The sequence below is a fragment of the Sminthopsis crassicaudata genome, chromosome 4 (genome assembly GCF_048593235.1).
Source record: "Sminthopsis crassicaudata isolate SCR6 chromosome 4, ASM4859323v1, whole genome shotgun sequence".
Taxonomy (NCBI): domain Eukaryota; kingdom Metazoa; phylum Chordata; class Mammalia; order Dasyuromorphia; family Dasyuridae; genus Sminthopsis; species Sminthopsis crassicaudata.
The window spans coordinates 69,121,159-69,147,663 of record NC_133620.1 but is presented as its reverse complement, the minus strand read 5'-3'; the positions used below and the strand labels follow the sequence as shown (position 1 = coordinate 69,147,663).

Sequence of the window (26,505 nt, the reverse complement as noted above, 5' to 3'; positions counted from 1 at the left end):
ACTCTTCTGGTCTCCATCTCTTAGCTTCCCCAGCTTCTTTTAAAAAGTTTCAGGTAAGGTCCTGTTTTCTAAAAAAAGTTCTCCTTAATTAACATTAGTGCTTTCCTTCTGCTATGGTCTCCAACTTATCCTGTAAAGCTCTTGTTTGTATGTAGTTGTTTTTATCTTTTTTTTCCAATATTAAGATGTGAGTTCCTTGAGAATAGACTCCGTGCCCTCCCTTTCTTTGTTTCCCCTTCCCTTAACACATTATGTGGTACATACAATGTGCTTAATAAAATCTTGTTGATATGATTTGATTTTGTTTGGGAACTGAGCATACTGCCTGGATATAGTGGTTTTGTTTTGTCTTCTTTTTCAAATATTTATTGCAATTTTCTCCTTTTACATAGGTAATGTAATTTTAAATAATATGATGTTAGAACCAGGGAAGATAAAGTTTCTAATAATTCTGCACATTTTCCTTTCAAAATCTTCTCTATTTAATGAGCATATCTAAATTATATCTGCTTCATTTCTAAATTCATTTTTTTCTCTTTAAAGATTTTACTAGATGAAAAGTGGGAAGAAAATAGAGACATGGACAGAACTTTGGATGTATTGAAAAAATTAATCCTGAAATGGTTAAGAGATGGTTCAAGATAAGTGAAAGTTATTTGGGGAAGGAAAAATATTGAAAATTATATCACCATACCTCAGGATCTGATTTTCTGAGTTTTCTTTATGCCTTAAAATTTTAGAGTTGCATAGTGATTTTTTTTTCCCTCAAAACATATATGCATTGATAGTTTTCAGCATTCACCCTTGCAAGACCTTGTGTTCCAAATTTTTTTTCTCCCTCCCTTCCCCTTACTTTCTCCTCCAGAAAGCAAGTAAACCAATGCAATTCTTCTATATATATTTCCACAATTGTGCTGCACAAGAAAAATCAGATCAAAAAGGAAAAAATTGAGAAAGAAAAACAAAATGCAAGTAATAGCAACAATAACAAAAAGTTAAAATACTATGTTGTGGTCCACATTCATTCCTCTCTTTGTAGATGCAGATGGTACTCTCCATCATAAGACTATTGGAACTGGTCTAAATCATCTCATTGTTGATGAGAGCCGAGTCCATCAAAATTGATCATCTGGACAGTGATCTTAAGAGATCATACAATTCATCTGCTTTGTTTAAAGATAAACTGCATTTTAATCAGTGCAAAGCTGAGACTAGAATTTTAAGCTTCTGACCTGGCATGCCCCTTTCTGTAAGTGACAGTTCTGTAAGTTCTGATTCTCTACTTTGTTAAAAGAATAATTAATATCTTTACAAGAAAAAAAAAAGTGGGAACCAAAATGTTATTAGCAACCAGATGATTGAAAATCAGTGTTTCCTATTGGAAGTAGAGTGAAATAAACAAATTTAATCATGTGTTGAATTAGCATCCTGCAGAGAACTCTGTTACAGAAGTAGCATAGCTAGAGATGTTGGAGACATGTGGAAGTAGCATTTCCTCATCTGTAAAGTTCCTAGTGAAAAAGCAAAAATCAGCGTTTTAAATATAATCATAGTAACTATAAAGATGACAGCCACCATGTTTCGAATTTAGTTCATTTTGGCTTTGGAATCAAATGAGAACAGATATACAGAGAGGTGCCCTGCTCTCTTAATACTTGGGATAAATATGTGTATGTGTGTGTGTGTATGTGTGTGTGAATATATAAAATTTAAATATTGTACTTAAATTACTTCTTAAAGTTCAGTCAGTTCCACAGCTAAGTGAAGTAGCAACGGGGAAAGAAATTGGATGTAGGAGCACAGTAAGCCTGGGAATTAATAGAATGGAATGGTTTTCAAACTTAAAGTCTTCTCCTGTTAGAATTTGAGTACACAACTTATGTTCCACATTTGTCTTACTTAACCCAAAGGTTTTTGGTAAAAACGCTTTATGTAATTGTTTAGCAAAAATGAACTGTTGGTCATAAGACTTAACTGCCCACTGTTTCCATGGTGTTCCCAACTGCTCTCAAGTAGTATGTTAGCAAGCTTAGATCATATAGTAATTGCAGCTGAATATAATTAATCATCTAATTAAATCCACATCTAGGCCACATATAGATTTTTGATCACATGATCCTCTTATTGATAAAACCCAGTGTCTTACTGGCTTTGTTGAGAGAATGATCTTTCCTTAGCCCATACAGATTCTTGGAGCTGAATATGAGATATATAATATATATAATAATATAATAGAAGGAACTATTTAGTTTGGTAAAACTAGTGTGAGATTTTATTATACATACATACATACATACATACATATATGTATACATAAGTGATAATGAATTAATCTTATTTTTTATTTTCAATAGTATTTTATTTTCCAAATACATGTAAAGATAGTTTTCAACATCCATTTTTGTAAGACTTTGTATTCCAGATTTTTCTCCCTTCCTTACCTCCCTGCTCTCCAAGACAGCAAGCATTCTAATGTAGGTTAAACATATGCAATTCTTTTAAGCATTTTTCCATTTGTCATGTGCAAGAAAAATCAGAACAGAGGGAAAAAAATATGAGAAAGAAAAAACAAAAAGATAAAAACACTAAGCTTCAATCCACATTTAGTCTCCATGATTCTCTCTCTGGATATGATTGGCATTTTCCATCTCCAGTCTATTGGAATTGCTTTGAATAGCTTCATTGATGAGAAAGGTCAAGTCCTTTATTGTTGATTATCCCATGATCTTCTTGTTACTATATACAATGTTCTCTTGGTTCTTCACTCAGCATTAGTTCATATAAGTTTCTTTCCAGGTTTATGAATTAATCTTATTAAACCTTTCATACTTTATTTACTGGAAAAAATTCTGACCTAGGAATAGACCATTGGCACCATCTGTTGATAGAAATAGCAGATAGCACAGAACTCCTCCCCCTTCTCGTATTCCCCTAGTTTTCACCCTCTTCCTTTATTCATTCTGTTTTCTTTATGACTGCATTGGTTTCCTTTTCCATCTTTGCCTTTTAAAACCTCTTTAAATTCTACCTCAAACACCACGTCCACAAATCATACACATTTTATTTCATTATTCTCTTATTTGTTTTTCTATTGCAATTTGTATTTTAATTATCTCTATTGATATCCTCTTTCCTTAGTGTAAGTTCCTATTGTATTGTAACTTATATCGTAAGTTTTTTAAGTGTAGGTTTTGTGTCTTGCTAAGCTTTTTATCTTTCAACACAATTGTGCATATAATAACTCTTTAGTAGACTTCCTGGATCTTCAGAGACCCAGAATAGGAATTTTTTCATGTCATCCCTGACAAATGACCATCCAACCTTTATTGCAAGATGTTCAGGGAAGGGAAACTCGTTTTTAGAAGATACACTAACTCCTGATTTTTGTTGCTGTTTTTATTCTCCACATTCCCATTTTCTTTGTGTAAAAACTGGCTACAACTTCAACTTTGGGAACATTTATTTTGTGCAAAGAGAAAAAATTATTTCTCCAGTTGTTCAAAAGTTAAATATTTATTGAGTGCTTCCACGTCATGATACTCTAGTACTATTATTTTATTATTTTTTTAAAAGCACAGAAGGTTTTTTAATATTTAGTTCTGAATTCTCCCACCCTTTTCTCCACCTAGTGATAAGGCAAGAAAAACAAATCCTGTAGAGTCCTGCTTTCTAGAGCCTGCAGGTTTGGGTGACAAAACTTACCATTGCTTTCTAGAACCCCCACACTGGTGTGATTAAAAAGGGATGAGATGGGACTCCTAAAGATGGTGGAAAAATGGAGCCCATTTATTACAAGATCTTTCTCCCTTATATACCCATATACCCTTATATAACAAAAGACTGCTCATGCCAAGTATATAATGTACACATGGGATCACATAAACAACTTGCTATTATATGTAGATGACTCTTTGCCACTTGTTATCACTCTGCTTCAACTATAGCATAGGTGTCACCACCCCCTGATTTCTCAGGAAGGCCAAGAGCCTCTAGGGGAAACGGGGAGCCAAACTAGACATCAGTAGGTTCCTTCTGGCCTGAAGGGTCTTATACCTCACTCAGAGTTTCCCCGCTGTCTGTGACCCTCTACAAAAACTCTTTACAAATATATTTAGATTCAAGAAAAATAAATTACTATAGTACCTTTTTTTTTTAAAGCAAGAAGAAAGAATAAAATTATACATGTTCATTTGCTTGTGTCCCCCATGAAAAAAAATTACTATAGTACCTTTTTTTTTTTTTTTTTTTTTTTTTTTTTTTTAAAGCATGAAGAAAGAATAAAATTATACATGTTCATTTGCTTGTGTCCTCCACTAGAATATGAGTTCCTTGAGATCAGGGACCATTTTTAGCCTTCTTTGTATCCATAGTGCTTAGCCTAGTCCTTGTCACATATTAAGAGCTTAATAAATGCTTGTTCACTAAATCATTATATGAGAGTATCAGAAGAAAAGTAACTAATTTTTCAGAAAGAACATCAATAAGATATGTATTTTAAAAGGTGCCAAGGCCTTTCCAGATTTGTGCTATATAAAAATTAGTTTATATATGAATAGGGTGTAGTTAATTTAGAGAAGACTTAGGGAAGATGGACTTTTGTATTATCAGTAACTGTTAATATCATAACTTAACAATTTTGATATTTCTCTATATTACTCTGCTTAAATGAAGTCGTATAATTTCTCTGAGCCTCAGCTTTCTTATCTGCAAAATAAGTGAATTTGATCAGATTGAGTTCTTTTTAGATGAACTTTTATGTTCTTTTCCAGCTTTAAATCCTATGATCAGTCTCTTACTACGCCGACCTCAATACAAATTGAAATATGTAAGACTGGTTTTATATTAAATAGCTCCAGACTAATGTGTTTTTGTACATTCTTGTGCTTTCATTTTTATCCTTCTGTTGTTTTCCTATCAAGTTTGTTAGAATTATTCAAGGTGTCCTAAATGTTTTAGAATATTTTAAGCTGTTAAAGTTTAGTATTATAAATTAGTAATATTATTAAATCACTTAGTAATATTGTAAACATGGTATATATTATAATTATTTAAACTATTGATATAGATTAATGTAATGTATTAAAATTATAGTTAAATAGATTCTGATTGAGGTCTGAGTTTCTTATGAATAAGATATATGTATTTTATATTTCTCTGACTGCTCAGAGATGGGGTTTGGGGGGATTTTGGAGTTTTGTTTTTTTCTAGCTTCCTTTCAGGCTGTTATAGATAACTGAATTTGCTATGTAAGTTGTTGCTATAATTTAGAGTTTCTTTTTTCAGTTTTCCATTGTCTTTGGAAAGCTATCTCTGGAATTAGACAACTTCTAAATTTGAATATTAGCTTCTTCTGAGGTCTTCTAAAACCAAATTGACAGATGGTGATTTATAGCTAGGTAGCTAGCTATATTTATTCTTTTTGTAAATGCTATCTTTTATGTGTATATCTGGGCATGATTTATAGAAAGACAATATGCGTGCATATACATATGTATAATAATCCCTTATTAAGAAAGATGACTTACATATGAAAAGATGCTTCAAGTCATTATTAATAAGAGAAATGCAAATTAAGACAACTCTGAGATACCACTACATACCTGTCAGATTGACAGGGAAAGGTGATGCAGAATGTTGGAGGGGATGTGGGAAAATAGGGACACTGATACATTGTTGGTGGAGTTGTGAATACATCCAGCCTTTCTGGAGAGCAATTTGGAACTATGCTCCAAAAGTTATCAAACTATTGCATACCTTTTGACCCAGCAGTGTTGCTATTGGTTTTGTATCCCAAAGAGATCTTAAAGAAGGGAAAGGGACCTGTATGTGCAAGAATGTTTGTGGCAGCCCTCTTTGTGGTGGCCAGAAACTGGAAACTACGTGGATGCCCATCAACTGGAGATTGGCTGAATAAATTGTGGTATATGAATATTATGGAATATTATTGTTCTATAAGAAATGGCCAACAAGATGATTTCAGAAAGGCCTGGAGAGACTTGCATGAACTGATGCTGAGTGAAATGAGCAGGATCATTATATTCTTTAACAACAACACTATATGATGACCAATTCTGATGGATGTGCCCATTTTCAACAATGAGATGAACCAAATCAATTCCAATAGAGCAGTAATGAACTGAACCAGCTACACCTAGCAAAAGAACTCTAGGAAATGATTATGAATCACTACATAGAATTCCCAATCCCTCTAATTTTGTCCGCCTACATTTTGGATTTCCTTCACAGGCTAATTGTACATTATTTCAAAGTCTGATTCTTTTTGTACAACAAAACAACTGTTTGGACATGTATACATATATTGTGTTTAATTTATACTTTAACATATTTAACATGTATTGGTCAACCTGCCATCTGGGGAGGGGAAGAAGGGGAAAAATTAGAACAAAAGGTTTGGCAATTGTCAATGTTGTAAAATTACCCATGCATATATCTGGTAAATAAAAACTTAAAATTAAAAAAAAAAGATGACTTAAATTAAGGAAATTTTAATTCATATGTACGAAATATCTTTATAATTTAAAGAAACCTGGTCATTGTATATAATCTTTTAAATGTGTTTTTATGACTTCCATGCTGATATTTTATTTAAAACAATGGGTTTGATATTCTTTAGGGACATTTGAGTAAAGTTACATACCTAATTCATATTTTTGTGAATGCTTGCACTCAGAGCTCTTGAATCAACCCTTTATTTTAAAAGTTCAAACCTTTGAGGCAGAGCACTGAACCTAGAGCCTAGAGTTCAAGTTCAGCTTCAAATAGTTACTAGCTTTGTCATCCTGGACAAGCCATTTACTGCCTGCTTCAGTTTCCTCAACTATAAAATGGGAATAATAGTAGCATCTACCTTTTAGGATTTTTACAGGGATTAAATGAGAGAGTACTTGTAAAGGTTCAGTGTTATTAGTTCCTTGGTTACTCTCCCTCTTCCCATCCCTTCCCCCCCCAATCACTTTTGAAGACAATTTCTGAGGGAACACTTCTTTCTGATCCCTCAATTAGATAATAGGGGGTATGGATTTAAGATCCAAAAAAATGGGGAAAGGTGAACTCTTGGTCCACCAAGAAATCAAGAGGGGGAAGGAAGACAAAAAATTAGCATGATCTTGGGGGAAGAGTGCTCAGAGGGGATTATGGAACTTTTTTACTGGATTAAGATTTTTCCTGATGAAGGGGAAAAACAACAGAACTAAGAAGAAATTTTGGAATTAAAAACAACAATAAGAGAAACCTAAAAAGGTAAATAATATTTGAGCCCCAAGTAAGGATCATAGAATGGGGAAGAAGGGAAGAGAAAAAGGATATATTAAATGTCTACCTAGTATGTGACAGTCACTGTGCTAAATAGACAGATAAAATGTTTACATTCTAATTGAGGCTTCAGAAGGAAGTGTTCCCTTTCTTCCTCTTTCTCACTTATCTTTACTTCCCATCTGCTGCCTAGCTGTTCCTTACTGCCTACAAACATGTAAGTGTCTTCCCTATAATCTGAAAACTCTGACTTGACCCAAGCACCCCTGCTAGTTATTAACCCAAATCTGTCCTGCTTTTTGTGGCTAAACTTCTTATGAAAGCTGTTAATGATATGTGCCTCCATTTGTTTTCCTCTTATTCTCTTAGTTCTTTAGGCTTCCATCCTTAGCCTTTTCTATTCCTCCTTAACTCTAGTGCCTTCTTTCTATTGATTATTTGTTAGGCCCACTCTCGCCTAACTAATGCTAATCGGTCCTTATTCCTAGACCTATCAGAGAGAAACTGGTAAATATCAATCTTAACTCTGTTTTGAGGTCCCCAGAATCCTCTGGCTGCTGTCTCATAGGGAAGCAGTTTTAAAGCACAACAGAGCACCCGAGAGTTTAGATGAACAAGCTTATTCACTTGGTTCACATCTACTCCATGACCTCCTGCCTAAATCTTGGTAGTGCTCTTCCAGGCCAAGCTCTAAATGGTAAGAGAGAGATAGAGCTCTTCCTGCCCAGAGCTTAAATAGGGTGTATGAGGTAACAGACATAAGCCAATTGACGATGAAAGTTACACCCCGAACTTGACCGAGACTTCAGAGGGAGATCTATAATTCCCACCTTGGCTGGAGGAGGTCCCACCCATGAAGGAAGTTCCGAAATACTCAACTCCAATAACATCCGGGATCTCAGAGACCATTGGCCCACTTACATCTCACTTGCGCTTGCCTGACCTTTCTAGAATCCTTGCAATTATTTTCAGTTTATCCAGTATGTTTTGTTTGTACATACTTGTTTTGCATTTTGACTCCCAAATTAGGTTATGAGCTTGAGAGTAAGAACTGTGTCTTTTCCTGTATATATCACAGCATTTGGCACACAACTGCTTGATAAATGTGTATTGACTGACTCATATTAACTTTGACTTCTGGTTCCTAACAATATTTTTATTTGACCTGGAACCTCTGCATTTTAGCTATGATTATAGTTTCTGGGAGTGTCCATTTTGGGGTTGCTTTTAAGAACTAAGCTAAATAATGTTGCATTTTTCAGTTAGTCCTCTAGTTTTAATATATCTGGGAAATTTTCATTTAGTTTCTTGAATATTATATTTGGCTTTTTTATGGTTAATGCTTTTGGATAGTCTTATGAGTTTTAGAGTATATATCCATGGCATGTTTTTTAGGTCTTTTTTTTTTTTTTTGATAGTGAAGATTGTTATATTTATTCATGGACTCATTGATTTCTATTTTGTCCATTCTTATTTTTATAGTCCTTTATTTGAATAAGATTTTGCACCTTCTTCCTAAGTTTGTTTGTTCATCTAGTTCTTTCTTCTAGAGTTCTCATTTCCCTTCCCATTTTTCTTCAATAGCTTTTATTTTATTTAATTAGTAATATTATATGAAAAAACTTATATTTCTTTCATTTAATTCCTATAGGTTGGTAGTATATCTTTGATTTTGTTTGAGGCTTTTCTAGTAGTTAGTGTTAGTTTATCTTCTACTAGGATTGTCAACTGGGTATCTGTGACTCCATAATACATATGTATTATGTATGCATGCATACATGCATGACATGCATGTACTTATTGATCAGTATTTTCTTGTGTTTGCTCAATTTTTTAGTCTTACTTCCAGAATTGGGATTTTATATTTTGGTCTCATGCTGGTGTATATCTAGAAGGAATGGTGTGGTCTTGTTTTTTCCTCATTTCCTAATGCATTGTGGCTAGCTTTTTATGTGAATGTGGGTTTGGATTTCTTGATTATTATTTAATTTATCTTTTTTGTTTGTTTTCATCCTTGATCTGGTAATTGTGAGAACAAAGCTATTCTGTTTCTGTTAACTTAGCTATTTTGAAGAGAATTCACAATCTTGAATATATATTTAAAGGAGAAAACTTGTTGGAAGAGAACCTTTTAGCCTTTTGCCTTTCCTAATAAAATGCCTTTAGAAGGCAAATATTTAAAATAAGCATGAGCTGATTAATGAAATAATGTTCCTTGTTGCTTTTGAATGCAAGATAAATAAATAAATAGATAAAAAATAAATAAATAAACTTTCTCTAAATTGAACCTGAGAGGCATCTTTCTATTTACCTGTCATTTCCCCTTGTCTTTTGATTGTATTAATAGCAGAAATGTCAATATTCATACATTAATTTTTTTGTAAGTATGTTCACTCATTGGTCTTTGGATGAGGATCTCCCATATAGCTAAGTTAATATTTATAGAAGACTTGAGAGTATATCAGATGATCCTAGTGAACATAATATCTCAGCTGGCAAATATTTTGCATCTATTTAACTAAATGTAGTTATTCATGTTTAATCAGTGATAATATTATTTCAATTTTTTTCCCCAGTACTAAATTTCTTTTAATCTTAATTCTGATTTTTTTTTTTAAAAAAGTTTAAGGATTGTATATTTGTATGGCTGATAGGTTCATAATATTTTTTCTTTTTTTGCTTCATGACATTTTAAAGAGGAAATGCAAGTATAAATAAATCAGTAGAACTAATTCTTTTCATGATGGCTATAATTCTGCAAGATAATAATGATTTCTAATTGTGAATCTGCCAAAGTGTTAGTTATTTTGAGTATGTGATAAAAATGTTACCCATACACAATAATACAATACTAGATGGATTACTTTTTTTTTTTTTTAAGGTTTTTAAAATTTTGTTTAAATTAGTTCATTTATTTTTAGTATTAATTTTTTTAAAATTTAAGTTTGAAATTCTCCTGCCCCTTCTCCTCATTGAGAAGGCAAGCAATGTGATAACCCATCAAATCTTTAAAGTTATGAGATATATCATATCCTCCCCCCTCGAAAAAAAAGGGCAAGAAAAATAAATGAGAAATTTGCATTCAGAGTTATGTTTCACTGGAGAGGGTAGCATTTTCCATCACGAATCTGTTGGATTTTCTTGAATTATTGTATAGATCAGAGTAACTAAGTCTTTGCTTGTTAATTATTGTTACACTATCGCTGTTCTAGTATACAGTGTCCTAGTTCTGTTAACTTCACTTTGCATCATTTCATAGAAGTCTTCTCAGGTCCTTCTGAAACTGTCTTTCCTGTCATTTCTGCTAGCATATTCATGTCCCATCCCACATCTTGTTCAGACATTCCCCAATTGATGAACATCTCACTTTGCTACCATAAGAAAGAACTGCTATAAATATTTTTGTACATATATCTCCTTTAAAATTTCTTTGGTATGCAAACCTACAGTTTTAGCTGTGTCAAACTGTATACACAATTTTATAGCTCTTTGAATATAGTTCCAAGTTCTCCAGAACAGTTGGACTAGTTCACAGCTGCACCAGTTGTGCTTTGGTGGTCAGGTTTTTTTCAGTAGTGTCATGATTCCATTTGAGATTTTCTTGGCCAGGATACTGGAGTGGTTTGTCATTTCCTTCTCCAGCTCATTTTACAGATGAGGAAACTGAGCAAACTTGCGCAGAGTCACATAGCTAGTAAATGACTGAGTTCAGATTTGAACTCAGGAAGATGAGTTTTCCCATCTTCAGGTCTGACAGTCCATTTACTGAGTCATCTGGGTCATGCTCCTTATTAGAAAAACTTGTTGTAAAATTACTGTCCCTTTTCAGTTTTCTGCTTTTCTTCTAATAATTCATTGTTATCATTACTAAGTGAGAACTCAGGTTGTCTGGATGGTGACAAGGTGAGAATTCAGGTTTTCTGCATTGGTTTTGTTTATTACATTTTTATTTTTGAGTTCTGCCTACAGCAAAGACAATTCTTTATATCTATCAACAGCATTGTCATGAAATGAATGTGATGGGACAGTGGGCCATTCCTACCAACTTCTACTCTCTTATTTTTAAAAGTGATATTTTAAAAAACCCATAAATTCAACACGATAGTTAGTGACTTGTCCAGGGTCACACAGTTAAGAAGTGTTAAGTGTCTGAGATCAGATTTGAACTCAGGTCCTCCTGACTTCAGGGCTGGTGCTCTATCCATAGCACCACCTACTTGCCCCTGCATTTTTATCCTTTTTAAAACATCATCATCAAACCTCTGTCCCTCAAATTTTGCTCCCTAATTTTTAAAAGCTCTATGTTTTGAAAAATAAGCACGGTCATCTTCAAAACACATCTACACATTGACTGTGTGTGTGTGTTCATTTTATACTTGGAATTTCACCACAACCTTTTTGTCATGAGGTTGGCAACATTGCTTCACTGATCCTCTGGAACAATAATTGGTCATTATATCAATAAGAGTTCTCTTAAAGTTTTCAAAGTTGCTTTTGTTCTCAGGATTGTAGTAATCAGTTCATATAAGTCTTCCCATGTTTCAATAAATCCATTCTTTAATTACTTTTTATATCATAAAATTCCATTGCATTTTTATATCTAAATTGTTTTGCTATTCCCCACTTGATGGGCACCACATTCTTTCTATTTCTTATGTTACAATAAAATTTTTTTCTATTAATACATTTGTCCATTATGAGTGCTTTCCATATATCTTAGTGATATTAATTCAAACGATATACATAACTGTTTGGGTGTAATTCCAAATTCTTCTCTGGAATGTCTGAACCAGTTCATCACTTCACTAGCAATACATTAAGATGTCCATCCTTTCTCATCTCTTCCAACAATTGCTGTTGTTCTTTTTTGGGGTTGTTTGTTTTGTTATCTTTGCCAATCTTATAGGTTTCAGCATAATCTGAGTTATTGCATTTGCATTTCTCTTATTAATAGTAATTTGGGGCATTTTGAAAATGTGATCAATATCTTACCTTTTCTGGAGGGGGGGAAGAACTTCTGTTCACTTCCTTTAACCACTTATATATTACAGCAATGGGCATTTGAATTCTTTACCCAAATATCTTTGATATTTGACCTTTATTAGACTAACTTACTACTAAGATTCTGCCCTCCTCCCAGTTAATTTGTTTCCCTTCTAATTTTACCTGCATTGATTTTGTTTGTATGGAAGCTTTTCAGTTATTTCTCTTTGGTCAAGAGTTCTTCCCTTATTTCTTAATGTAAAAAGGTATTTGCTTCCCTGCTGCTCTCTTATTCATTTATGTTATAAACTTTTAAGTCTGTCATTATTTTTACTAAAATAGTGTGAAGTCTGGGCTAGCTCCCTAAATGGCTCAGAATCAGTGAGAAGCAGGATAAGCAAAAGTTCTGGCCCCACATTGGGCGCCAAAATGTAATGTTCTGTTTCTCTAAATTGTAATCGTTCTGTTGGGGGCAGATTTTCTTGGGGTGCTTCTGGAGGCAGCCTTGGCTTTAGTTCCTATCAGAATGTCTACAGCCAGCTTCAGTCTCTAGCTCCCTCTGAATCCTCCAGCCAGCACGAAGGTAGACATGGGAATGAATCAGACTCTGCCTCCAAGAGTGTGGGATTGTGAATTTTCCAGAAGTCAATCCTAGATGTGAATCTCCCGGAAGCCCATGAGCAGGCTTTTCCTTTAGACTTGTGAATCTGCTGGATTTGTGAATCCACTGAATCCTGGCTCTGAATCTCCTCGAGTTTCCCTGAAGTTCTCCCAGGAAGTCCTCTCCTTGCCCAATCCAGACTGCCCCACTCAATGTTGGTTTATGGGTACTCCCTGGGCTTGTGGGAGCTCCTTAAAGGGCCATTGAGTGAACTCCTTTAAAGGTGTGAACTCTGAACTAGAGAATTGTTAAGTACCAGACAACTGACTTAGCACCTAGTAAGAAATTGTATTTTTTTTTGTAAATTAGGTATCAATGAATGATTCATTTACTTTTGTATCTTGCATACTTTATTTATTTTTGTTTTTTTTTTTAAACTAATGTCAAGTAGCTTTGATGATTATTACTTTGTAACATATGTTGAAATCTTTTTTTTTATTATAGCTTTTTATTTACACAACCATATGCATGGGTAATTTTTCAATGTTGACCCTTGCAAAACTTTCTATTCCAACTTTTCCCCTCCTTCTCCCCAACCCCTCCCCCCGATGGCAGATAGACCAATACTTGTTAAATATGTTAAAGTATATGTTAAATCCAATATATGTATACATATTTATACAGTTATCTTGCTGCACATGAAAAATCGGATCTAGAAAGGAAGTTAAAAAACCTGAGAGGGAAAAAAAATGCAAGTAAACAACAACAGAAAGAATGGAAATGCTATGTTGTGGTCCACACTTAATTCCCATAGTTTTCTCCCTGGGTGTAGCAGATTCTCTTCATTGCTGAATAGTGGAACTGAGTTGAATCATCACATTGTTGAAGAGAGCCATGTCTGTCAGAATTGATCCTCATATAGTTTTGTTGTTGCTGGGTATAATGATCTCCTGGTTTTGCTCATTTCACTTAACATTAGTTCCTGTCAGTCTCTTCAGGCCTTTCTGAAATCATCCTGCTGGTTGTTTCTTACAGAACAATAATATTCCATAACATTCATATACCACAATTTATTCAGCCATTCTCCAATTGATGGACATCCATTCAGTTTCCAGTTTCTGGTCACTACAAAGAGGGCTGCCATAAACATTCTTGCACATACAGGTCCCTTTCTCTTCTTTAAAATTTCTTTGGGATATAAGCCCAGTAGTAACACTGCTGAATCAAAGGGTATGCATAGTTTTTGATAACTTTTTGAGCATAGTTTCAAATTGTTCTCCAGAATGGTTGGATCCATTCACAGTTCCACCAACAATGTATCAGTGTCCCAGTCTTCCCACATCCCTTCCAACATTTGTCATTATCTTTTCCTGTCATCTTAGCCAGTCTGACAGGTGTATAGTGATATCTCAGAGTTGTCTTAATTTGCATTTCTCTGATCAATAGTGAAGAGGGTTCGATATTAGGCAAAGATGGGTCTTGTATGTTTCTTTCTGTTTGTCTGTCTCTCCTCTCTCCAAAGTGCTAAGAACTGATCTGTGGCGAAAGAATTCACCTACTCAAAGCTATGTTAAAACAAAGTCTTTATTGATTAGGAAAGGGACGCCACAGAGTCAGCAGGCAATAAGCTTCCAGAGAGAGAAGCCCTATTGCAAAGAATAGAATTTTGGAACTTCATTTTATTCACAGACAGGATTATAAAACAGAATTTGTATTTGAAAAAGACTTTTCTGCTTCTAGAGGATATGGAAAAGTTTGTATATCAAAGGAGCTTCTCCAGAGACTCTTAAGTCCTTTGAAGTTTTTATTAGAAAGGATTTTTCTCCAGAGGAGGTAAGGTTTTATTGGTCATTTACATACTGGGCTGTCTGCTTTCCTCTCATCAATATGAGTGGAAATAGTTTCAATTTCATCATCTGAAAATTGTCTGTTCATATCCTTTGACCATTTATCAATTGGAGAATGGCTTGATTTCTTATAAATTAGAGTCAGTTCTCTATGCATTTTGGAAATGAGGCCTTTATCAGAATAAGGAGATTTCTTAAGGTTAAAGCAGAAAGGGATTTTATTATCATCTCATGAGAAAGGGCATCTCCCTCCCAACAAGCAGTCAGACAAGGAGAGGTAAGGCCCAGTTAATAGACAAGAGTTATATATGGCCTGGGCTAATAGTCTCTATAGGCTGGACCTTTGCCCTGATTAGCCAGGACAAATGGCCTCACATTCTAAGTCATAAATGAGGAAAAACCAACCCAACCCCATCTTTAGGATGACTAAATTACTTTATGTGGGAGTTTTAGTGCCGAGGTGGTCCCAACTTAGTCTGACAAAGAAAAGATCCCATTCCTTGTAAATGAGGTGATCTCTGGAGAAAAAAAACTGGCCCTGGGGAATAGCTGGCCTTTTCTCAGTCTTTAGAACATTGTCTCCATCTTGTGAGTTAGCTTTCATAGTTCACTTCATTCATATATGTTTTATTTAATAAATTTCATTTTGATGCGGTGCTAGTGGTATGAGACATGAGGTGGGGAATCCCCTCTGGTCGGGCGCAGGTCCAATGCGAAATAACGTGCAAACCTGAAAATCTGAGGCAAAAAGTAATTTTATTGGCACCAAGAAGCCAGTTTTGCTAGGAAGACAGACTTCTTAGTGGCAAGGTCCTGTCAGGGAAAATGGCAAAGGTTAACACTGAGAAGAGAATATCTTCACAATGTGAAAGAGTCCTGGCAGGTTGCTGTTCCAAGAAGAGAGCTTCCTTGGCAAAGCATAATCCTATTTTGGACTGTTGCAGAGATTTGGAGTTCAGAATTTTATTAGCAATCTGAGGCTTGGGCTTCCATTCAAAATTGAATGAGAATCCCCCAATGTTATCAATGCCCTTAGGCCTAGATTTCCATTTGAAAAGAGTATTTATATTAGATTTCAAGCCACTCAATAGGATAGCCCAGATCTCCAACTGAATGAGACCACTTAACTGGGACTGGAAGTGATCCTGGGCTAATCGTCAACTCTATAGATGGTGCAGCTAGTCCCCCACTAAGATTTCCAACTGAATGAAACCACTTATCTTGATTCCCTGAGGGTGGGTCTCTCCCAGAGAAGAGTTTCTCAGAATTCACCCTCATTGCTTTCCTCCAAAAGTCAAGGGGGGACACAATTTGCATCATTTTGTTATTAGTCTACAGTATAATTTCTCTTCTTGATCTTTCCCTGGTTTATTACCTATCTTACAGCAGTTTGGTATGATGCCATCTTTATTTTTGCAGATAATTTATGCAATATTGTTATTTGAAAATTTGATAAAATTAAATTGTAAGTCATCTATGTTTTTTTTTTTTCTTTTGGCATTTTATTGACTATTCAATTTGTTTCTAAAAAAAATTTAAGTTGAATTAAATTATTTCTCATTCTTATAATCTGGTTCTTTTGCATTTTTTATGCATTTTCATCCATTTCATTTAAGTTCCTCTTATTTTTGCAAGCATGTGATTAGATAAAATAATTTTTAACATTTTACTTTATATTTTCTTCCTCTTTTATAATAAATTGTTTCCTCATTCTCAAAATCAGATTTACTAATAATGGTTTTTACTTTTTTAAAACAAGGTACTACTTATATTTTATCATTCAACCATCTTAGTGGTTTAAAATTTTTATCATTGCTTTCAAAATTCCTATTTTTCTGTTTAATTTGGAGTTTTATTTGTTGTTTTCTAAGTTTTTTTATTTGTATAACCAATTCATTAATATTATTCTTTTTTGTGATGAAAATCTATGGATAGTAATTTTGATTACATTTCAAATGCTGCCAATAATGATGTTTTGTCTTACTGTTGTAATTTTCTTTAATATTATCCATTGTTTTTATGATTTAGTCTTTGAACAACAAAATCTCGAGAATTTGATTAGTCTTCATTTAAGTTTGTATTTTTTCTTCAAATATTCCATATTAAATTTAGTTTATATATTTATGAGCAAGAGTGTGTTTAATGTTTCTGCTTTCTTATATTTGAGTTTTTATGCACCACAGCATTATTAATTTTTGTAAATATATTGTATTGAGGTGAAAAATATGCACACTTTTTTTGATTCTCATTTTGTAATTGTTAGATACTTATATCAGATCTAACTTTCTTATTCATCTCTTAGGTATCAGAGGGGCATATAGAATCAAAAAGCAATTATTAAAAGCTTGTTCTTTGCTAGCCACTATGAAAGTGCTAGGGATACAAAGAACAGGCTGGAGTGGAGTTGGGATGAGGGAGAGGGGCAGATAGTCACTGGTTAAGGAGATCAATCTAATGGAGGAAGCAACATGGAGATAGCTATGTACATATGATATATATAATGCAAAATGAAGCTAATTAACAAAGTGAAGGCCTTAGTATTAAGTGGGGTTAGAAAAGGCTTCTTGGAAGAGTTGGGATTTTAGTTGGGACTTGAAATAAACTAGCGAAATCACTAGGGTACAGATGAATAATGAGAGAGTTGTAAGTGAAGGGAAATGGACTAAACATATATTGCATTCTATGTGCCAAGCATTTTTATGCTAAAGCACTTTACAAATATTATTTCATTTTGTCCTCACAACAGCCTTTTGAGGTAGGCTGTTGTTAACCTTTTTCCAGTTGAGGAAATTCAGGCAAATATAGGATAAGAGATTTGTTCAGGGTCTGAGAACTACTAAGTATCAGAGACTGGATTTGAACTTAGATTTTCCTGACTCTAAGCCTAGTGCTGGAGTCATTTTGTGACCTGGCTGAAAATTAGTCAGGGAAAGTTCCTAGAGTTAGGAGATAGACTTTCTTGTGCAAGGAAGCCACTGCCCCTAGGTCTTGGAGTACATGAAGGTTACTAATTGATGAGAATGAAAAGGTGGAAGGGTCCAGCTTCTGAAGGGTTTAGAAATCAGAGGATTTTACATTTGATCCTGAAGGTGATAGGGAGACACTGGAGTTTGAGTTGGGGACAGACATGATTAGGCAGGCACTTTAGGAAGATTCCTTTGATAGCCCAGTTGAGAATATTTTAGAGTAGGGGTACCCATCAGCAGCTGCTGCGGAAGTCCAGCTGTGAAGTGTTCAGGCCACAAACTGACAAACTAGAGGGGATGGAGAGTGAGTTTGTAAGTTTTGTGTGACTGGGAGGGTGGGGATGCCTTGGTCAGTAATAGGAAGGAGTGTTAGGAAGAAGGGAGAGCTTGGGGAGTGGAGCAGGAGCTACTTATTCCAAACTTGAATTTAAGAGGCCTATTAGAAAGCCATGGAGATGCAAGAAACTGTTAGGACTGGATAAGTCAGTGTGAGAATCATTGACGTGGAGACTATATCAGATATATTTTTCTAGCCCTAACATTTCTCTTCATTTTCTGTTTTGTATCTCTAACCACTTACCCACAGACATCTTAAATTCCTCAACTAATTTAGTTTTGTTGTGTGTGTTTCTCCTTTTAGTTTGGTTGAATTTTCCTTTACGTACTCCAGTGCTATGCTGTTCTGTAATGTTTATGTTTTAGTTTAGTTTAGTTTAGTTTAGTTTCTTATGAACAACATATTGTTGGATTCTACTTTCTAATTCATTCTACTTTTTTTTTTTTTTTTCCTGATGAGTTCATCTTATTGAACATCACCAGGAAGACTGTTTCCCTCTGTCCTATCCTCTTAGAATTTTTCTTCTTCTTTGTCTCCCGGTCGCAGTCTTTACAATAACAAAAATAAAAGGTCAGAAAAGAGAATGGAACTAACTTTTAAAATATGTTTTTGTAGCAGTCTAATCCCATTTCTTCTCTTTTTCCCTTGCTCAGAGCTTGGTCACTGGTTCTTATATTTTTTCTCCTTTTTACTATTATTTTTAATATTATTTAATATTTTCTTTATGATTTTATCTCCACATCTAAATTGTTTTTTTCTTTTTGTTTATATTCTTCTCAACTTGACCCTTTCTCTTGAAATATATCTCCATCCTTATGTGATTTATTGTTTAATTTAGTAGTTTACTGTGTCAAATGTATTTGTTTATGTGTTTGACTCTTTTTTACTTATTAGTTCAGATATAAAACATATATATGTTCATGTCATCAATTTTCAATTGCCTGGTTCAAATAAGACAAGTTTGTGTGATTATATCCCTTTTACCTCCATGTAAAGTACACTTATCTGGAATACCCAATTATGAGTAATGGCAAGCTTCTCTCTTCTTCAGTCTTTTTTTTTCCCCCCTTTTTCTGAGGCTGGGGTTAAGTGACTTGCCCAGGGTCACATAGCTAGGAAGTGTTAAGTGTCTGAGACCAGATTTGAACTCAGGTCCTTCCGAATTCAGGACTGGTGCTCTATCCACTGCACCACCTAGCTGCCCCTCTTCTTCTTTTAGTAAGCTAAAACCAATAAAATAGGACAAAAAAGAGGCCCCATGTTTATCTTTTTTTGTCTCACTCTAATGATCACTTTCACTGCATCCTCTGGAATTCCAGTGCTGTAATAAACAAACCTCCCTTCATTTTTAGTCTCTTCCATTCACACTTTTATCTATTTTCTCTTTCTGAAATTTGCCTTTCCACCAAATGAAATTGAATCCTTTGTCATTTTCTTTATTACTACGTATGCATCAATACCCACCTTTTTCTCTGGTTCTTCTTGCATTGGCATGCTACTGCTCTAGATGATTTCATCAGCTTCCATGGATTCAGTTTTTATCTCTATACAAATGATTCTCCTGTCAGTTTATCCAACCCTAACCCTCTTCTGACCTCATTCTGACATCTGCAGTTATTTTGAACTTGAACTGGGTGTATTGTAGGCATCTTAAATTCATCAGGTTTAAGACTGAACTCATCATCTTTCCCATCAAATGCTCCCTTTTTTCCAACTTCTCTATTGTTGACAAGGGGCACCCCCATGCTCATAATTCATGTATCATCCTGGTTCCTCATTGTCTGTCATTCCCCATATCTCAATTATTTGTCAAGTTCTGTCCTTCCTATCACACCTCCCTCTTCTTTTCTGACTTGGTTGGCTGCTGTCCTGGTATAAGCCTTCATCATCCCATACCTAAATTATGTGGCAGTAGTTTGCTAGCTGGTCTCCCTGAATCAAGTTTCTCCCTACTCCAATCCGTCCTCCATTTAGTTATCAAATTCATTGGTTCCCTGTTCCCTGTCAGATCAATAGAAAATCCTGTTTTGCTTTAAAAGCCCAGCCACAACTTGGTCCCTTCCTGCTTTTCCAGTCTCCTACTGTTATTTTACTGCCTTCCTCATACTCTGTGATCCAGTGCCCAACTGGGCATTTCACTGTATGAAAACCTCTACACCCTAGATCTCTGGGATGCTCTTCCTCCTCATCTCTGGCTTCCTTCAAATCTTAGCTAAAATCCTGTAGTATACAGAAAGCCTTTCCTTTAATAATCTCTGTGCTGACCTTCTGAGATACCTTCAAGTTACCATGTCTGTATTTTGTTTGTAGTTAGTCATTTGTCTATTGTCACCTCTTTAAACTGTAAGCTTTTGTATAAGAAAAAGCATTTTTGCCTTTCTTTATATCCTCAGTTCTTAGCAGAGTACCTGACATATACTAGATTCTTAAAAAATGCTGGATGACTGTTTTTTGATTCTTCATTTTCTTCTTTAAAAACTCTCTTGGTATTTAATGGAGGATCAAAATTTCTACTTTCAGTGCTTCCTGATAGAATGTTTACAGATGGTAAACATTTAACTATACATTCCCCTCCCTCAATTTCTATATTTTTCTATAGATCCCTTTTCAATTAAGCATACTTTAATTTTCTAGACATTTGTGAGTTTATGTTGTATTTTTTCATTATTTTTAATATGTTGCATACTTATATCTTTAAAAAATCATTTGAAATAAAAATATTTTAGAAATAATTTTGTAGAATTCAGTTATTTTATCACATTTTATTGATTGCATCATAAAATACTATGTTAAAGCAGTAAGACAATAGATATTTACAAACTACAGAATATTTGAAAAGAAAGATTATTTTACTTTTCCTTCAAGATAAGCCACTTAGTATGAAGAACTTTATAGGATATATATGGTTTTGTAGCTATAATAAATCAATTTCAGTGATCTTTTAGTGGTTAATTGTAGTTTTTTAAAGTTTTTATCCCTGAGATATGATTTTATTTATTTTTCTTTTCTTTCTTTTTTTTTTTTTTAAGGAAGGCAGGAAAAATGGAAACTTAAGGAATGAAAAAAAAATTAAACTTATAACCTCATTGCCCCAAAGACATGTTTTAATGTAAATTATGAGAAAGGCATTTATTAATTTGACTTCATAAAAACAAAGTATGAGCCATTTAGATTAAGACTTATACTTCATTATATAGTATTGTAGGATAAAGAGCTGGAGGAAATCTCAGAATTCACCTAGTATAATGTTTTCATGTAATACTTGAGGGACTTTTGAAGTGCAGGAAGGAAAGCCAACTTGATAGTCATTAAACATTTTTAGCCCAAATCATTATCTTTTTTTTTTTTTTTTTTTTTTTTTGGCTGAGGCAATTGGGATTAAGTGACTTGCCCAGGGTCACACAGCCAGGAAGTGTTAAGTGTTTGAGGTCAAATTTAAACTCAGGGCCTCCTGACGTTAGGGCTAGTACTCTATCCACTGCACCATTTAGATGCTTTTAAATCATTACTTTTGGATTGTTTCACTTCAGTTGTTAAGAATTGTATACGTGGAGATAGAAATCAACATAAAGATTTCTTTGTTTTTGCATAATTATAAAGCAGAGACAGGAACTGATAATAAATCCTTTGTATATATATCACTTGGAAATACTTTGGGAAAAAAATTTTTACTTTTCTAAATATGTTGTATTCCGGATCAGTTACCTGCCAATTTGGAATCTTATATCCTGATTGCTGAAGCAGCAGAAAAATGGTTTAATAGATTCTAAGTAAAGGGAAATGGAATTAGTTCCCTTGGATTTCACAAAAGTCATTCAGTCCATATGGTAACTGGGGTCTAGGGGCAATAAAAATAGGATTTATAAAAATAGTCAAACTTAGCCTGAAAAGTATCAACTTGATAGTCTATTTTAAGCAGTTTCATATAGGATCGGATCTCATTATGGCAGAATTTTTGGTATCTGATTTGTCTACTAAGATCTTTCTGGAACAGAAATGATTAGACTAAACTGAGGCTCTAAAATAATATCTATTATGTTGTTGTGTCTTAAGATTTGCCAAGGACTGTATATTTTATCAAAACAACAACACTGTGAAAGTGGTGCTCTTATTATCCACATTTTATAACTGAGGAAACTGAATGAGAGAGATTAATTGATTTGTCCAGGGTCACATAACTAGTAAACAGGTAAGAGAGAATTTGAGCAGGTTTTCTTGATTCCAAATTCCAAATCCATTGCATTCTAAATTCTATTCACTATACTACCTAGCTGTCCTATCTGATAATTAGAATTTTCTACTTTAAGAAACTTTATAAAAATTTTTTAGATATAATAATTATTATATCAGTCTGTTTCTATAACAATTTTCAGTTTTTCAGACTTAATTAGAGTTGCTTTTACTCACCAAAGTTAGAAAATATTTATTAGAGATATTTTTGACCACATTGCTTAATGAAACTACTGTAAGATTCTCATGAGTATAATTTATCTTGGAGATAGGAGAAACTCATTTAAGGAAAAATCTGTTTGGACTTTTATCTTCAGTGTATTTCTCTTTAACTTTTATAAAGTTTTCTCATTCCTTGCTTAACAAAACAAACTTAAGAGCAACTTTTTAAATAAGATTTTGATTTATAAACTTTTTTCTCACTATCACCACCACTAATCACATGGCATTTATATATCATTTTATTATGTATTGGGTACTGTGCTAAGCAATTTACAGTTATTATCTCATGTGATTCTCACAACAACCCTGGGAGGTAGATGCTATTGTTATTCCTGTTTTGTAGTTTATGAAACTGAGTCTGGCAGAGGTAAAGTGACTTGCCCAGGATCATATACAGTTAATAAGTATCTGAGTCTGGATTTGAACTCAGTTTTTCTATTCCAGGTTCAGTGCTCTGTCTATTGCGCCACCTAGTTGCCCAGTTAAAGGTTTTTTTTTTTGTTTTTTTGTTTTTTAATTATTTTTGTCATAAAACCAGATATTTCCTTTAATACTCATGTTTAATAATAATATTTCAAATTTCCTTACTAAGCCATATTTTGTGATTATATATTCTATGCTGAGAGATAAATAACATATAAGTGGTTTCTGGGTGCAATACTGTCCTTGCCTTATAATCACAAATGACAGAGATGACTTTATACTATTCTCAAAACTTGTTGCTGCTACAGAATGTGAAAAAATATCTCTCTTTTTAGCAAAATGACTTTTTAGAGTATCCTTAAATCCTTTTGATATCATGTTTTTTGTTTTTTCTTTTCTTTCAGATATCAGAGAAAAAAGGGAAAGAAGTAAATACTGGATTTGGTGGACCAGTTGTTAGTTCTTTGTATCAAGAAGAAACTATCAGGTAAATTTCTCTTGTGGCTTTAGGGTAACAGTGAAGTTAAATATCTATATATCTACATATACATGATCTATAGATATTTACAGCTTTGGAGGTGTGTATGTGTGTGTGTATCTGTGTGTATGTGTTATGTGTTTATGTAAATACAATTTGTGAATACTAATTTGGTAACACTCCTAATGGGATAATAAATGACAGGAAAGAACTTTTTAAGTCCCTAGTCTTTTAAATAGTTTAGTCTGTATCATTGACATTGGGTAGAGTTTTCTATATGATAGAACCTGAAACTATAAATTTTTTTAAAAAAATTGATACTTGTTTTTCCTTCTATATACTTTTGTTTCTTTAAAGGTCTTAATTTTCTTAGTTCATTAACTAGGCACTTGGCTCCATTTTCTTTAGAGTAAATTAGAACTAACCTTACATTAGCGAATAAAATTGTGTGATTATAGCTATTTCAAATGTAAGCTATCCTGAATTTCTAGTTATTTGAGAAATAGCACTAATGCTCTAGTTTGAATTTCTAGTTATTTGAGAAATAGCACTAATGCTCTAGTTTTTAAAACAAAAATGAGATATAATGAAGCTAATGAAAGTGGTTGAGATAGTTTCTGGTTCCCTTACTTATCATAGTGCCTAGCACTTAGTAAAGGCTTAATAAATGCTTCATAATTTGCCTACTACTTACTTTTGATTTGGTTTGTGATAAAACCTACAAATTTTGAAAATTGACTTCTCATAAATTTGTTATGAACAGCTTACAAATTTGTATAGAGTGTGGATTAAAATATCATTTTCTGAATTTTGGGTACAGATTTTCCGGGGTGGGGGTGGGGAATCACTAAATTAAATTGACCTAGTTATTTTCTGCTAAGAAAGAAAAAATGCAGGACAGAAAAACCTCTCACCAAATGTAATGTCCGGACTAGTTCTCTGGAGGACCTCAGGATCAGCCTGAGTCCTTGGTCTTAGTGGAGGAGTGAAGGAGGCAGGAGGGCCACCACGAGGCTGGTCAAAAATGGAGTCCAGAGTCTGGAATCTGGAGCCTAAAGTCTTCTCTGTGTCTGTGGCTGAGAGGCTTGTTCCGAGTCCTTTCAGCCCTTAAATACTTCAGTAGAATTATGTCACTACAGCACACTGAGCATGAACCAATTATAGCCATTGCATTACACTAAGTATGTGCTTAAGTATAAGTACCCTGCCTACCTAGATTCAAGTACACCTTTTTACAGTTCCGGCCCTCTACTTTGGTGTCATTTTTTACATTTTTGAGTTATGATTTATAATATTCTTTGATAATAGACAAAATTCCATAGTCCAGATTAAGCAAATGTTTATAGTTGAAGAAAAAAAATCTTAGAACAATAGAAACTTAAAACGTTGGAGCAATCTAGAGAATTATTTCCCTTAAACAAATCATTTCTTCTTTAGCCATCTCCTCTAAGGATGTTTCTTTCTACCTGTCAGAAGTGAAATCTGGAAAGATTTCACATTACTAACATAATCCAGAACATTTCTTTACCCTCACTTTGTATCTGGCCCTTATCCTAGTCACTTAGGGAGAGTGGAAACTGGCTTTAATGGTGTGGCCACAGTCTCACCCTTGGCCGGTCATTGACTAATTTACCCTCCCTTGATTTGTGATTATGCTTTTGGTGAAGGCAAAAAGGGATTTGGGGTAGGACATTTTTTTCAGAATTGTTGGTTAAAGAAAAATAGTCATAAATCTTTCTGACTCAAAGGGGAGCCAGGACTCTTAACTAAAATGCATAGTAATTAAAAGATGCATGTACTTCCATGAGAGCCAAGGAAAGTTAAAATACCAAGAACTAGAGTACTACTTAAGAATGGCTCAATGTACTTTTAGTTCTTATTCTCAGAATTTAATAGTTATTTCTGAAATATATATATTTAAGTATTTATTTAGTTTACCACTTAATACTGGGTGTTAGAAGGATAAAAATAATAATATGGCTTAGAAGAATAGTAGACTTAGCATGTGAGAATTTGAAAAAAAGCAGGGATATTTATTCATTTTCACAAGTAATTTAATTAAAAAAGTATTGGACTTGATTGGAAAATCTGAATTTGAATCCTCTGTCTTATTTGATCTTTTGCCACAGCCTGTGAGATAGGTGCTATTATTATTATTTTATACTTGAGAAAAGTGAGATAGAGGTTAAATGACCTGATCAGAATCATATAGCTAACTATCTGAACTTGGGCCTTTCCAGCTCCATGTCTAGCACTTTATCTACCGTGCCATCAGCTGCCTCTAAGGTTAACTAGCTTCTGCACGTGAAGAGGGATGTATTAAAGAGCTTGTTGTGGTGTTCAGTTATTCTTCATTGTTTTTATCTTCTTATGATGACCAAGCTGAATGTGGTAAAGGCAATTCAACTACATGGAAAGTCCCTCAAAATAAATGTTTTTGTACCTCAGAACTAATTTCTTATCCAGTAGGAACACATGACTATTTTATAACCAATTAAGTAATTGACTATGATAGCTTATACCATTTCCTCCTACCTAAGCTTAGGAGGAGCCTGCCTTTCCCATCTGGAGATATTCTTTGCTTCATCCAACTTTTGACCCTGCTGATATTATTTTGCTTTTTTTTTTTAAACTTACATGCCACAAGTCAGCTGATAGAATTATTTTGTATTTAGTATAGATGCTCTTGATTGTCTAAACATTTAGCCCTATAGAAATAGGGTCCTGGAAGAGGTGGCATTTCAGATCAGAAGATCTGAGGTCCACTTCCTTGGAGGACCAAAAATTTTTTGATAAAGTGCCATTGGCTCAGAACTGTGCCCCAGTCTCTTTTATTGTAGGTGGGATAATTTTAATGCCCACAGTTACATAAGCCTCAATTTGTATTAAGGTATCCTTTTATACCTCTTTGTTCTATTTGCTTTCTTTCAGCACAGCAACTATTCCAACCTTTTCATCTCTCCCCAGACTTCTGATGGTGCCCTAACCCTCATCTTCTCCTCTTCCCATATACTTTAGTGGAAAAAAAGTGAGGTCTCTCTTCTTCACCTCACATCATTCAGATATTTTCCTTACTATCTCTTCCTTTACCCCAGGCTCCCATGAAGAGATGGTCTTTCTTGTCCATACCTTTTCTTCCACGTGTG

The 26,505-nt window shown here is 34.0% G+C and overlaps 1 protein-coding gene across 1 annotated transcript in view; it reads left to right on the top strand.

Moving 5' to 3' along the window:
* The window catches only part of ACBD6 (acyl-CoA binding domain containing 6), a 195,838-nt gene that overhangs the window by 27,110 nt on the left and 142,223 nt on the right, over positions 1-26,505 (top strand). Inside the window, exon 4 of the mRNA XM_074308510.1 lies at positions 23,286-23,368. Coding sequence (XP_074164611.1) covers positions 23,286-23,368 — 83 coding nt within the window. The remainder of the gene's footprint in view (positions 1-23,285; positions 23,369-26,505) is intronic.